The sequence below is a fragment of the Microchirus variegatus genome (assembly GCF_963457635.1).
Source record: "Microchirus variegatus genome assembly, chromosome: 11".
NCBI classification, from domain to species: Eukaryota; Metazoa; Chordata; class Actinopteri; order Pleuronectiformes; family Soleidae; genus Microchirus; species Microchirus variegatus.
Genome location: NC_139812.1, coordinates 25270907 through 25285907, shown reverse-complemented (window position 1 = coordinate 25285907; position 15001 = coordinate 25270907). Strand labels below are relative to the sequence as shown.

At 41.8% G+C, this 15001-nt stretch overlaps 1 protein-coding gene across 1 annotated transcript in view; it reads left to right on the top strand.

Annotated features, from left to right (window-relative positions):
* LOC310934376 (protocadherin-15-like) overlaps positions 1-15001 on the top strand; it is a gene marked incomplete at both ends in the record, with an annotated part of 242963 nt that overhangs the window by 79679 nt on the left and 148283 nt on the right. The window contains one exon of the mRNA XM_083898086.1: positions 10658-10864. Coding sequence (XP_083754212.1) covers positions 10658-10864 — 207 coding nt within the window. The remainder of the gene's footprint in view (positions 1-10657; positions 10865-15001) is intronic.

Here is a 15001-nt window from a genome sequence, read left to right as displayed (position 1 = left end):
AGAATAAATGTAACCAAATATAATGTAAAATACAGCTAACTACTACGTAGCATATTGCTACATAACTTTCTGTACTTATTACACATTCAAGTTACAAATATGATGCATTATCGATGTAACCTGGTCCGCGATGGTGATGCCGTCACTTTGCGGGTAACGCAATCGCCATGCATTGTGGGAAATGTAGTTCATGGTCAACACAAGCCTTAAAGCAGCATAGACCTGTTTTAACACAGATTTTTAAGACCAATTAATCACTCGCGGGCCACGTAAAATGACGTGGGGGGCCACATCTGGTCCCCGGGCCTTGAGTTTGACACGTGTTCTAGAACTACCAGAACCTGCATGTTTTAAGTGTTATTTTTCCTGCTCCAACACACACATTTGAACTTTCTATCATTCGTTTTTGAGATATTTCTGTAGATGCAGGAGAAGACTGAGCCGTATGAGCCTACTTTTTCGCTCTTCCGGAACTGCACTTGAAGAATTAAGCGTTGCAGGCCTCCAATGATTGGTCCAGTTTCATGCTAACGCAGACTCGGGTGAAATATAGGGTTTAAGAGAGCCAGGGTCGAGCTATTAGTTATTAAGTGTGAAGGGAGGTCACCTTAAATACCAAAAAAAAAAATGGCAAGATTGTGTTTTTGTGACATGAGTGAACATAAATCGACTGGAACCACCTGTTAATCTCAAGTCTTACGATCATAAATGGACTCAACAGCTGTTTGCCGCGCACTAAAATGATAATAATCAGTCATTGCTGTTCATGCAATGATGATAATGCGAGTTAATCCTGCAGGTCTAATGGGTAGGAAAAGAAAAAAAAAAACATACTTGGAAATTGTAAACGTGAAGGAGACCGAGTGGTTCAGCCCAATGGAGGCCATCGATTGTTCCTTTTTGCCGCAGTATTTGTCCAGAAGGCGGTTTTAATTAAACACTTCTGTCCTCATATTGTCGCCTCATCAACTCTCCCTCGTTCCTGGGGAAACTCGAGCGGGCGTCCGTTAACCTGCTCCGACCAGATAACCCGAGTCCTGAGGACCATTAACCTTATCTGCTGCTGCTCTGGAGATGGAGGGGGGGTGGGTGCAAAGATGTTATGATTTATGAACTAAGCAGAAGGACGGGCTTTTTCCGACGCTCTCGTGAATCTTAATTTGGAGCCAAAGTCGAGTGTTGACGCTGGGAGAGCAGCAGCAGCAGCCAAGAAGAACGTTCCATCCACTGCCGACACCTCTAAGCACCGCGTAACCCCGCTGTTTACCCGGGGAAACCGGGGAGCAAAGAGCTGAGAGGCGGAGGCGAGAGAGGGATTGATTATTTTATAAGGGGCATTTTGCGTTATTTTCGGTGAGGATTTGTGCATTGCTGGAGGACGGGGGGGGTTAAGGCAGGGGGGGGGGGTTGCAGAAGAAGACCGCGATAGATACAGAGGAGTGTAAGAAGGATGGTGGGGAGTCTTATCTACCTGAGTCATAGAGAGGTGCATTAACCATTGCTCCAGGAAGCAGAGAAAAAAAAGAGAGTGGGAAGTGAGTTTTATACTCGGGCATCTCGGTGACTGTGACTCAGCGCAGTATGTGGTCTACATCGCTGATGGTTTGAAAATACAGTGGTAGAATGTACTGCATCTCAAGCATGTTTTTCGGAGTAAAAATATGGTAGAAAGCAGAGATGGAGTGATGAAAATCTTCCTAAATCTGGGTTTAACTCATAGGTTTGCACAGAGAGTCTAAGTTTATAGAGTAGAGAAGTTGGGGTCGTACCTATGTTCCCCGATCGGGAAGCATCCGACCTTTTTTTTTTTTTTTTAAAGTGTCCGATGTTCTCCGTTTTTCCCAAAAAAGGTCCTATGTTCCCCACTTTGTGGAAGCCTGTGTGTGGAGCTCCAGGGTAAAGGGTTAGGGTTAGGGTTAGGGTAAGGGTTAGGGTTAGGGTCAGGGTCCTATGTTCCCTGGGGTCCTTTTGGGTGAAAGCGGGGAACATAGGACCCTTTTTCTAAAAAAGGCTCCTATGTTACATACAAAGCGGGGAACATAGGACCCGGGAAACATAGGACCCCGGGGAACATAGGACCCGGGGGAACATAGGACCCGGGAAACATAGGACCCCAGGGAACATAGGACCCGGGAAACATAGGACCCGGGAGAACATAGGACCCGGGAGAACATCGGACCCGGGGGAACATAGGACCCGGGGGAACATAGGACCCGGGGGAACATAGGACCCGGGGGAACATAGGACCCGGGAAACATAGGACCCCGGGAAACATAGGACCCCGGGGAACATAGGACCCGGGAAACATAGGACCCGGGGAACATAGGACCCGGGGGAACATAGGACCCGGGGAACATAGATACGGTCCCGAGTAGTTGATGGTCTCAACTTGATAGAACGTGATGTCACTTTCTGAAAACTGTGGTCCAATTTAAAAAAAATAAAGCACCAGTGTGATTGACAGCCAGTATCGTCCAATAGGAGCCAACTCTGCCGGCTTCGGAGCAGGAGTTTGTTTTGTTGTCAAGTCAAACATCCACTTTCTATACGTGGTCCACGGTTTTAAACTGGTGTTTCGTCGGCATTCGCTCCAGGGTCAATCTAGTTGTGCGGTGCTTGGTCGGGTGATTTTTCTTGGCTACGATCAGCGTGTGAAATTGCTCGTTTCGATTGATTGAAAGAGGAACTGAAGTAAAATGATTGGATATAGCATCCATGGTAACATATAGTCAGTGAGCTCCATGATGTTTTCTTCTAGCTTCTTCTAAAGCTGTGTTTTCATCATGGTACGGTTTGATTTGGTATGGTTTGGAACGGTAAAGCCTTCGGCCAGTAACATTGAACAAGACACAACAGACAACAAAGGAGGACGCCCAGCAGCTTTTTTTTTTTCCTGCTCGGTTTGTGGCTGTTTTGTCTCAACAAGACGTCAAACTTTGTATGAGAACAGACTTCAGGCGATGTGGTCGCAAGGGAGTTAGAGTACCTTTAACTCTGGTACCCCAAGGGAAGGGGTACCGAAAATGGAACAATTGGGGACAGTTATTTTGGTACCATTCCTTATGAAAACGCCAAAGTAACCGCTCAACTCTGAAACACTCTGAAAAACACGGCTTAACCCTTTAACACCTAAGCCTCAAAATGTCTGTCTGGACTTATTTTGGTTATTTTAACCATAAAAGTAAATAAAACTAAATGCTTTTGCCCATTTTTCCATAATAACTTTCAATATTTGGCCGTTATTTACAGTTTACTGCATTTAAAACGAAGAAAAACAAAACTGTAGTTGAACACCAGATTTTTGCTTGTCATATTTGAACAGTATAAAACACATTTAAAATAACATTTGTTTGAGTTTTTGTGTCAGTGTTTAAAAAAACGACCAAAAAAATGGAAACTATGTATATAGAGGCATTTTTCCAACGCTTTCCAATCTGGTGACAAACACCTGAAACTACCGTCATAAGCACACGTTGGCTTGCAACTTCTCAGCTTTCAGAATCCGCTGGAATTTTTCCGATCGCACAAATCGTCACGTAATTACGGTCAAGGCGGAATTCCCCTGGGCGCGTTACAGGTTTTGCTTCGTCCTCTGCCCGGCGTCAGTCCCCACCGGGCGCGTTACGGCAAGCGGCGCGGTGCCTTGGGAGCCAGCGGTATTCACGGAAGATCACGCAATAATCCTGAACCGGTCACGACGTAATGTCGATGTCGTGAAGTTGTGACAGGCTGTATGACCTGCGTATTGTGTTTTATTTTGAAAGGCGGGGGCGGAAGTGTTTTACTTTGAGTCTGTGTCGGACTTCCTGTCTGGCGCGAATCAGCAGCGGCAAAGGCAAACGTAGAACTGCCACCTATCGATAGCGATGCGCCCGCTCTACGTGCCCGGTGGAAAATCCGCCCTTATCGCAAATTGCGCTCGTGCAAAAGTGGCCGCCTGCGATACGCTCAGTGTTAAAGGGTTAAATCGGTTTCTGGAGTCATTCACAAGTAATACAGGAGGGAAAATCAAAATCCTTGGCAAACCCACCACGGAACGATTGGAATGATGTCTTCTTTTTTTTTTCCTTTTGTGTGTGTGGTGAGAAAAAAAAAAAAAAAAAAAAAAAAAAAGGTGACAGAAAACCCATCTGCAGTTCCATTAAAAGTCATCACTGGTCTTGGCTGAAGCCTCATCCGTCAAGATGACTCGGACGAAAACGAAGACGAGCGACAGCGGCGTTGCGGAGACACGGGAGAGGAAGAAGAGTGTGGTTAAATGGCAGAAAAGAAATAGATGCGGTGTGACACCTTTTGCGGATGATGGAGTCATCAGAGGAGAATCAACACTGAGTGATGAGCGCGTCTACATATATATGTGTGTGTGTGTGTGTTGCAGCGGAGAGTCATTTAGCAGACACCAGACACCAACTAAACTGGGAGAGATCACCAGGGAACGCTGTAATACTCGCACGCCGCCTTTTCTCTCTCGGACACCGACGTCCGTGCGGGAATGTTATCGAAAAAGAGCGCGTGCCTCCGGTCTATCGGTAAGAGCGCAAACTCCCTCAGGGTGTTCGAGTGAGAAGATTGCATCTGCGGGGTCGTTGCAGTGTGGGCGTTCTTTATTATCGCGCGGGTGCGAGGGAATAAGGTTGGAGAAGATTTGTGAAGGATAGTCTGCGCAGGCATCGACAACAACAATAAAGGCCACATTATACTTCTCCGACTGCGTAATGCGTTATCCGTCTGCGTCACCACGTAGACCACTCGAGCCTTTATACTTCTGCGTCGTGGTGACGTATAGGCGCTGCAATTTCCCGCCCGATCAGTAGGGGTCGCTGCGCAAGGTTGTTGTGCTTTTGGCTACAGTGAGCAATGGCGTCCGAGGGAGAAAGACTGTTGTTGTTGTTGAAACAGCGGCCGTTTGTCACTTTTCTGTGTCCCGGGAAACGCAGTTTTAAGATAATTTGAGGCGAGAAATTGGCCATTTAGAGTCTAAACATGTGCTGTGTGTGTGTTAAGATATGACGTATTTATAGTTCGGCAGCGACGAAGTCGGCGGTCTTCAGCTCCGCCCTCTGTGGACGCTCGGTGCTCACTGTGAGCCGGCACAGAGCAGCTTCGCTCGGCCTGTCCTGAGGACCAATCGCAGCTCTTGCCGTCTCCGTTGTCCCTTGACGGAGTGACGGACACTTAAAAAATATTCCGTGCACCCGGAGACGACGCAGAGGCTCTTCGACAGGTTCTGCGTCGACGCAGAGGACTCTGCGTAGCCTACGCAGAGCACTTTACGCAGGAGTATAAATTGGGCTTAAGTGTGAACTCGAGTGGAGCGAGAAAAAACGCTGCCGGAACCGATCCGAGAGCGTCAGCGGTCTTCGCGGGGAAAAGACACCAGACGGGGTCACCGTTTCTCTTCAATATTTAGCAGTGGCACGGGGCATTTTTTGCCTCTGGGGCAGTGAAATTTAACTGATTATTTCCGGGGTCATGGTTGAAGCCGATGTCGCCGCGCTTCCCCCCCCCTCTCTCCATCTGTGTTTTCAAAGCCTCGGTGTTTCTCGAGTGTCCCCGCGTGGGAGGCGCGATCGCAACTTATATACGGTACAGCGGTATGTGCTTGCTTAAGAGGTGGAATAACTGAGCGCCATCGTTTAGTTTCGTTTCTCTGCACAGCAGAAGTAAGAATTAAGTATTTGCAAACCACAACATTGCAAAGAAGTCGTGAGCAAGATCCAGTTCCAGATGACATATGGCGTAAAAGATGGAATACATCCTGGGCAGGTCACCAGTCAACATCCGGACATAAACAACCATTCATTTTCACAGCTTTCACACCCTTGGTTCAATTTAGAGTGGCCAATTAATCCCATAATAATCTGCATGTCTTTGGACTGTGGGAGGAGGCCAGGGAACCCTGAAGAGAACCTACGTGCACATGCGGAGAACGTGGAAACTCCACACAGATTTGGAAGACATGACAGAATGTTCTTAAGAAGAAAAAAAATTTGATACTATCCCAATATGCCAGCATGTGATATCGTGTTGAAGAAACCAATATGTAGTGGCCGGTTTAAAACAAAACAAAAAAAAAAAAAATTGTATATGTGTATGTATATATATATATATATATATATATATATATATATATATATATGTACGTATATACATATATATATATATATATATATATATGTATGTACGTATATATATATATATATGTACGTATATATATATATATGTATATGTATGTACGTATATATATATATATATATATATATATATATATATATATGTACGTATATATATATACATATATATATATATGTACGTATATATATATGTACGTATATATATATATACATATATATATATATGTACGTATATATATATATATATGTATGTACGTATATATATATATATATATATATATATGTACGTATATATATATATATACATATATATATATGTACGTATATATATATATATATACATATATATATATGTACGTATATATATATATATATGTATGTACGTATATATATATATATATATATATGTACGTATATATATATATATGTATGTGTATGTATATATACTGTATATGTGTATGTATATATATATATATAATCCAACCTTAAGACCCAACGTTTAAGTTTTCCTTTGTATATATATATGTATATGTGTATGTGTATGTATGTATATATATATGTGTATATATATATATATGTATATATATACGTATATATGTATATATATATATATATATATATATATGTATATATATACGTATATATATGTATCTATACGTGTATATATGTATGTATATGTACTGTATATATATACATATATATGTATGTATATATATATGTGTATGTATTTATTAGGGCTGTCAAAATTAACACGTTAACGCAGGATGATTAATTTGAGGATTTAACGTGTTAATTTTTTTAACGCACTTTCTCACTTTCATCGCGCTACGGGTAGACGTGCAGTTTATGAACAGGCAAGGCGGCGGGCAACTGCTTGGGGCCCTGAGCCGATATGGGGGGCTCCGGACAGTCGGAGCCTAAATGCATCAGTGAGCAGCTGCATCACCGTCTCCCTTAAACAACAACGGTTGATTTGCAATGACATCTCAGTAGGAAACCTCCCTAAAGAGGCCCCACGTCTCCTCACGTTAACCTGTGTGAAGCTGAAGGAAAATGAAGAGGAGTTATCAATCAGGAAGTTAGAAGAGGAAGAAAAAAGAGAGGATGAAGAAAAAAGAAAGAAAGACACTCAGTTGTAAGTGGCGCTGCTGGCGCAGATAATGATATAATCATAACATTAACAGTCACTGTCTAACTAACGGGGACACAGACAGCAGCTAACGTTAGCGTCAGAATGCTAGCTAACGCTAACTAGTAGAAGCAGTGCTTCAAAGTGCTGATGAGGAATTTCCTGCTGTGGTTTAGTAAGAAAACTATTTATACTTTATATTTTGTTTATAATGGGAGTTATTTACAGTGCAATGTATAGTTTTTTTAAAAAGTTATTTACCGCATTTTATTTTTTCTATATATTTATATTGTCTTATAATGTGTTATTTATTTTTTTTACAATGTAATGTTTATTTTTTACTAAGTTTGTATAGGTTTTTACAAGTTATTTACAGTATTTTATTGTTCTTTACATTTATATTTTCACATACTTTATTTATCTCTCCGTTCCTACAACAATATAAAGAGAACATTAGAATTTTTTGGGCATATTTACGAATGGTAATTAATCGTGATTAATCCACAGCTGCCCTGTGATTAATCTGATTAAAAATGTTAATCTTTTGACAGCCCTAATACATATACATATGTATATATATATATATGTGTATATATATAATCCAACCTTAAGACCCAACTTTTAAGTTTTCCTTTGTTTTAGATTATCGTGGTAAAGTACTGTGTTGCCAAAGCTGTCAAACTGCAGAAAACAAATGAAATGGGGGCTAAAGCACATTTATATTCAGGTGATTGTGCCGTACAGTTCAGGTTTGTCTTCCACTGTCTGCGAGACAAATGCAAAATGACTCGGGATGCAGGCGAGTCGATTTTTCATTCATGGGAATGCGAATCGCTCTGGAGATTTATGTGCACGCCGGTTTGAAACATTTACTATGTGCGGTTCCACTGCAAAGTTTTCTAGGACGGTGAGAGACTGTGGAGTTTGCGTGAAAAGAACATTACTTTGCATTCTCAACACTTCACTTAAATGTTCTCCTGTGTAAAAAAATATGAAGACCTCTGATGGTGAGTCTGCTGATTGTTATAACTCACTAAAATGGCCTCCGTATACCAGAAAACACTTATTGTGCTGACTAATGCTAGCTCAACTTAGCTAACCTAGCTCAATTTATATCTTACAACTGAATGATTTATTTACCCCATGGTTTAATTAGCTAACTGTCCCTTCATGGAGGCTTTGTTGCAAGTAGTCAAATGAGAATTTCTGATAAAATAAGCGCTCATGAGCTAAGCTAACTAAGCAACGGTGCTACATTTGGTTAGCTTTTTAGCAATATTTTGTTTTCTTACAAAATAAATACTCGGGTTAGGGTTGCAATTAGGTTTTTTTTTTATTTCAATGTATCCTAGGTTAGTAGCCACACTTTTTTCTAGCAGATTATAAGGCTAATTTAAAACCTAATTTAGCAACTTTATTTGCATTTTCCCACTATTTATCATGTGCTGGATGGTACATGTCTGTTTTTGGAGGAGCTCACTAACACATTGAAGAGATAACAAGGTGTCAACTTCGATTTTTTCGCCGTACAGTCAACGTTAATTCTCTGGTTTATTATTTTTTTAATTGCACATTACAATAACACTGTGAAATCAATTCCGCTGAGTTTGCACACAGCAAGTGCTAAAATACTCTTTGACCAGTTAAGTGGTTAATTTTGGTATTGACTCACCTCTTGATATTTCCATAGCACCTCTTTCAATTATTGGTTAACCGTTTGACAAAATGGCACAAGCCACTAATTACTGCCTCCTCCTACAAATGAGGGTATTTGCTGTAAGTGCTCTGGTAATTACGGAGGCTTAATCCTAAGTGGACCTTTGATTAAATTTAGTTTTTTTTTTTAGTTTTTTTTGTAATTGTAAATGACAATGATATATATCACTCTTTTCTCTCGCGGTGCCTTCTGGCACGATTTTAATCCTGGCTTGACTGGTGCCTTTGAGGCTCCGTTCAGATGCCAATCTGGACTGGAGAAGAACCTATTAAATGTACGACTCTTCATACTTGGCATTGAAATGTGTCTGGGATGCATCTCCTGAGTCCATATGAGGTCAGATCTGACTTCATCAGAGACTTTGTTTGCGTTAACAAAAATATCTTTTTAATCAAGGTCAAACTTGTACAAATGTGTCTGCTGTCAGTGTCTTTGTCCACGTAATCAACAAGTTTAAAGTGGTTTTAAAGCGGACCAAGACCGGAAGTTCCAATTAAAGCTGTTTTTTAGTGTGTATCTGCGTCATTACCTTGTTTAAGAAGCCCTGAAGGTTCTACACAAACAGTTCAGCCACTGCTGACAACGCTGTGTTTTATTGTAATCTCGGGCTCAGTGAGACCTCTGAAAAAACCCGGTCCGGTTACGTAAACACTGGTTCTCCTGAACAGCAGATCCTCCTGCTCCGGGCACTAGTCCGGGCACATCCGGTTGCGTACATTGAACCGCAGAAGAAGAATAACGTCCGTTGTGGAGGTGTTTCACGAGCGACAGTGTCTTCTGACTCTGGGTCAAAGGTCGTCAAAGGGACTGCGGCGGGGAGTCGTGAAGAAGCTATTTTTAAACACTGTTAAAACAATGTTTTGATATCGAGTAGCAGTGCATCCACCGTTCCAGAAGGGGGAGCTGCGCTTCTGAGAGCGGGTGTGCTGAATATGTCAGTTTCCGGGTTGAGAGATTTGAGTCTCAAATCTCGCGGCTGGGAAACACCGTCAGAAAAGAGGATTTCTATCGGCTCGTTTACAGCAACTAGGAGGTTTTTGACCATAAAAACAAGTTAATGTATGTAAGTAGACCTCCATAACTAACATATATGTGCAACAGGACCACTCTATGTGACATTTAAAAAGAGTAGAAGATAATTGTGATTGGATCTGAGGATGCATAGCCTTAAAATGGTTCCTATGACCATATTTTTAGGTCTTTAAAATGCCAGGGTTGTGTGGTTGCCAGGTATCACTGGCGCAGAATTTAAATGTGGATTAGTATGGATGTCGTCTTCCATGTCTTCCAGGAAGGATGTTAATGCCAGGAATGAGAAAGAAACTTAATGTTTCCTCATTGTTTGCACACGAAAAATCCCACAAAAAGGGGATAATTTGTTAATTTGAGAGCGACCTGCAGGTCTGAACGGTTGTTGACTTGTCCCCTGGGCTTCTCGCTTCTCAAGTGTCGGCCGGGATCGGCTCCATTTCCCCAAAGAATAAGCAATATGGCTAATGGATAGATGGATGTCTCTGTGCCTGCAGATTAGGGGCCTCATTAATCTTGAGCACATCACTGTCATTGTCATGATTTAACTCATTATTAGTACCTCCTTTGTAAATTTCCACTCGACTGCCTTTCAGTTTTGTATTGTGAAAGGTGGACACTGACCACCTCTATCTTGCTCTTGTGCAGGCGGAGCAGGACAACGGTCACCCCCTCCCGGCCTACGCTGACCTCGTTATCGAAATCCTGGACGAGAACAACCAGGCGCCGTATTTCCAGTTCGCCACCTATCAGGGCTACGTGAGCGAGTCCTCCCCCGTCGGTACGACCATCTCGGCCAGCGCCAACCTCTCCACGCCGATGGGAATCATCGCTCTGGACAATGACATCGAGGAGGTAGAGCGAGAGAGAGAATGGCCTATAATCTTTTTTTAAACAATTATTATGTTTCTATGAGTGTTTGACAATGTTTTTGAGTAATCTTACTTTACTTTGATCAGCAATTACTTCATGATTACTTAAGCTAGGTTAGCTAGTTAATAATTAGTTGCAGCCCTTATATAAACTAAGGGTAACACTTTATTAGGCTACTTATATTAGCATAAAAGTAGCATACTAGCCCTTTATTAGAAAATATTAAGCACATATTAACATCTTATTTTGGAAAAAGCTTAATTCATGTTGTAATAGAGGTAGAATAATGTGTTACTAATAAAGGGCTAGTATGCTACTTGTATATGCTATGTTATACTTACTTAATGGTGAATATGTGTTCCATAATCTAAAGTGTAAAGTAAAGGGCTGCAACTAATAATTACGTATAGAAATGTCACAACTACAAACTCAGTTAAAGGGATACTTCACCGATTTGAATGTGGCTTTGTATTGCTGGAATAAAAATAGCATTTTTTAGAAAATGTGCTTCCCTCCCTCAGTTTTTCCCTGACTTGTAAAAAAATCTGTTTTCCCTTATCCAAATTTGCCCTACTGTGAGTCAAATGACGCGTTTTGCATCACAGTAGGGCAAATTTGGATAAGTGAAAACATATTTTTTTACAACTACGGTCAAAGAAAGAACAGGAAGTTAACAGTTTATTACTTATCGTGCTGACTAATGCTAGCTTAACTTCGCTAACCTAGCTTAACTTACATTTTACAACTGAATGATTGATTTGCCCCATGGTTTAATTTTAATTAGCTAACTGTCACTCCATGGACAGTCATTCATTCATGTGGATTGTGTTCTTCTCACAGACGGCTAACATGCTAACAAGTATTTCTGTTTCCTGCCGTTTGTTTTCCCTCGTTGTAGCTGACTCCTGGTGATACGCCTGTAGGTAAAAAAGGGCTGTTTCCAGATGCACACACACACACACACACACACACACACACACACACACACACACACACACACACACACACACACACACACACACACACACACACACACACACACACACACCCACACACCCACACACACCCACACACACACACACACACCACAGTCCTCTATAGGGAAGTTTTTTGTCAACCCTAATCTAATTTTTAAACATTGAGCGCCAGTTTAATCTAATATCCATATCTTCCTGCGTAATGCCGCACTGCACTGTGCTCACGTTAAAAGCTCAAAATTGGCCTCCGTTTACATCTGGACAAGACACAAATTCAGTAAATAATGACTGAATGGCTTCGAGTCAAACCCGAGTCAGTAATATATGTGTCGTACAGTATTTAGTTTGATGTCCTAAAGTGTTTTATGTCACGTATTTGGAACGTGTTTGAACAGGATTTGAGCCAATTCACTTCATCTCCACTTTAAACAAAGCAGTGAAGGAGGAGGAGCATTTGTTTGTTTTTGGTGCTGCCCTCTGTGGCACACCGTCAACATGGATATTGATAATTGACAGTTACTGAGCTTTGGTGTTTTTTCCCCTCAATACAGCGTTTTGTTTATTTAGCTACGGCTTTTTTTTTACCCTACCTGAAGCTCAGTAAAATCCAATAAACAAACAATTAGCAGTGGATAGGTTTTATTTTGCTGATACTGATCAGATCAGCACCCCTACTGGTTAATGTGTGCATCACGCTGCGAGCAAAAGACAAACAACGCAGACCGAGAACGCTCATCACTGCAGGAAGTGTCCTCGCTGCCCATGTCGAGCTATTTGTGATCTCAAATTTTCATTAATGCGAGTTAAGAACCAAGCAGGGCGCCAGTAATGATGGGTGCCAACTTGGATTCATCTGGCTGATGCACTGACTTTCCTCTGAGTGTGTGTGAGTGTGTGTGTGTGTGTGTGTTTTGCCGTGCTGTGTTCTCCTTAGATGCAAATGCTTATCATTTGCATATATGCAAATACATTAACGTTCTGTTGTGTTTTTCTTTCATTGCCGTGGATTTTTCACCGTTTGCATGAGCGGCGACTAACGCAGTTCCGTGCTCTTTGAATACTCTTTGAATGCTTTTTAATATTTCAATAGAACTTTCATGAATAGATTAGAGCGGGCGGAGGGTGTTTGACATATTTGCTTGACACGGTTAACAAACTGAGTGATTGTTCAGGTGTGTGTGTGTGTGTGTGAGTTCACCCACCGCAGTGTAATGGAAGCGTTATATTCCATTCCTGAACCTCAATTACAAGAGTCTATTTTCTGAAAAAACAGTCATATAAAATTATTTCTGCACATAATTGATGCAGATATTCTTCTTGGGACGCTGTGTTGACGTCCATTCATCCCTTACCTTAATAACCATAACCAGTTATTGCCTAACCCTCATCTTAACCTAATCGCAATCCAATGCTTAGCCATAAACTTGACCAGCTCCTTAAAAAAGAGGAGGGTTCTGCCTCATCGGGACCAGGTTTTGGTCTCCTTGAGGACTACTGTGGTCCTAAAGAGGCAACAAATGCAAAATAATACAGATGAAAAAAACAATGTCTCTGCTGTTTCTTCTTGCATTTCCATTGGTTTATGCACTGTGAGATGTGAAATGGACGCTTTGGCTTGTTTTGTCCATCCGGGCTCCTGTTGGAACGTGGCGGTCCAAGATGGCCGACTTAGCTAAAGCACAAGACCTCGTTCCTAATGTACGGTACATTCGGTAAACAAGGCGTGTTTTTAGACTGTAGAAAACCAAGCGATTATTAAAGATAAAATCGATTATTGGAGGGCCGTCCACACGGAGACGGTGTTTTAGGGGACCTGAAACTGTATTTTTTGAAAACGCTAAAAATCTCAAAATGCCGGCCTTGCGTTTCCATGTAGACAGCGAATACGCTACTTTAGGAAAACAATGACGTTCATTATCTTGCGTTATCAACTACTGTCAATGAAAAGTTACTAAAGTCAGTCTGAAAAGAAGCTAGCTATCACTAGAACACGTACTGTATTTCGCAATTTCACATGCGGGTGGTGAAAAAAGTGTTATTATAGCTCTCCTTTAGTGATGTGCAAAAGGTTAGCGCACGTTAACGCGTGACACGTTTCCATGATGACTGACCGGAAAAGAGACGGCGCGTGACGTCACGTGTACGTGCCGCGACACCGGAGTCCAGGCGCCGTTTGCCAGTTAGCTCCGTTAGCCGCATTAGCTCCTTTTAGCGTCGTTATCGCACCTACAGTCGAAACTGGAGCGGGTCTGTTTATTAAACGAAAAAGAGCAGCGCTAACAAATAACCAGCGTACCTGTGTACTGCGTATGTGTGCCTCTGTTTTTAAAGTTTAGCGTTACTTTAGAGACTCATTTTAACAATCGGGAGTCACGTAAACATGACGTCGCGCGCGTCTTTTACCGGTCTGTCGTCAGGGAAACGCGTTGTGCGCTAACGTTAGCGCCGTTGAACGCCCCTTGACGCGTTAACGTTTGACAGCACAACTTTTCTTCTGTTTTTTTAGTTTAACGTTACAGCGCTACAGCTACGGACATTTTTTTTCTTGAAACCATGTCGTCTTCGTGGGGAATTATTTGAAAACGGCAAAGAAAAAGATCGTTTACGTTTCCGTGTGGACGCGGCCTTAGTCGAGCAAACGTACCGTCATCAATTTCTGCCGATGCACCCTCCCGGATGTTACTCACTGCGCCTTTAAACGGGGCGAAAACGAGCGCAAAAAAGACACAACAACAAACGACCGCTGCCTTCAGCTCATCGTTCAAAACATCCGTTCGTTCAAGTCCGCGGAGGAGATTAACAAATCAAAGTGGACTGCAAACACAGATAAGAAAAAAATCAATGAGCCACCCAGTCATGATGTTTACCAAAACCATAATTGAGAGGACTCGCTGACGGACGTAAATCGAAAGCAGCGAACCACAATAGACTGAGGATTATTCGTCGAGGCGGTGCAGCCGCAGCTAGTGATGACACTTCTTTGGTAAATGATTCTTTAAAGAAAAAAAAAACAAACAAAAAAACATGCTTTCTGCATCTGGATGCGATAAAGAAAAAAGCTGTAAAAGCCCCTTAAACATCTACTTAATGTAATCACTATTTTTTCCATGACAAAAGAAGCCAAAGCAATAATGGGTCTATT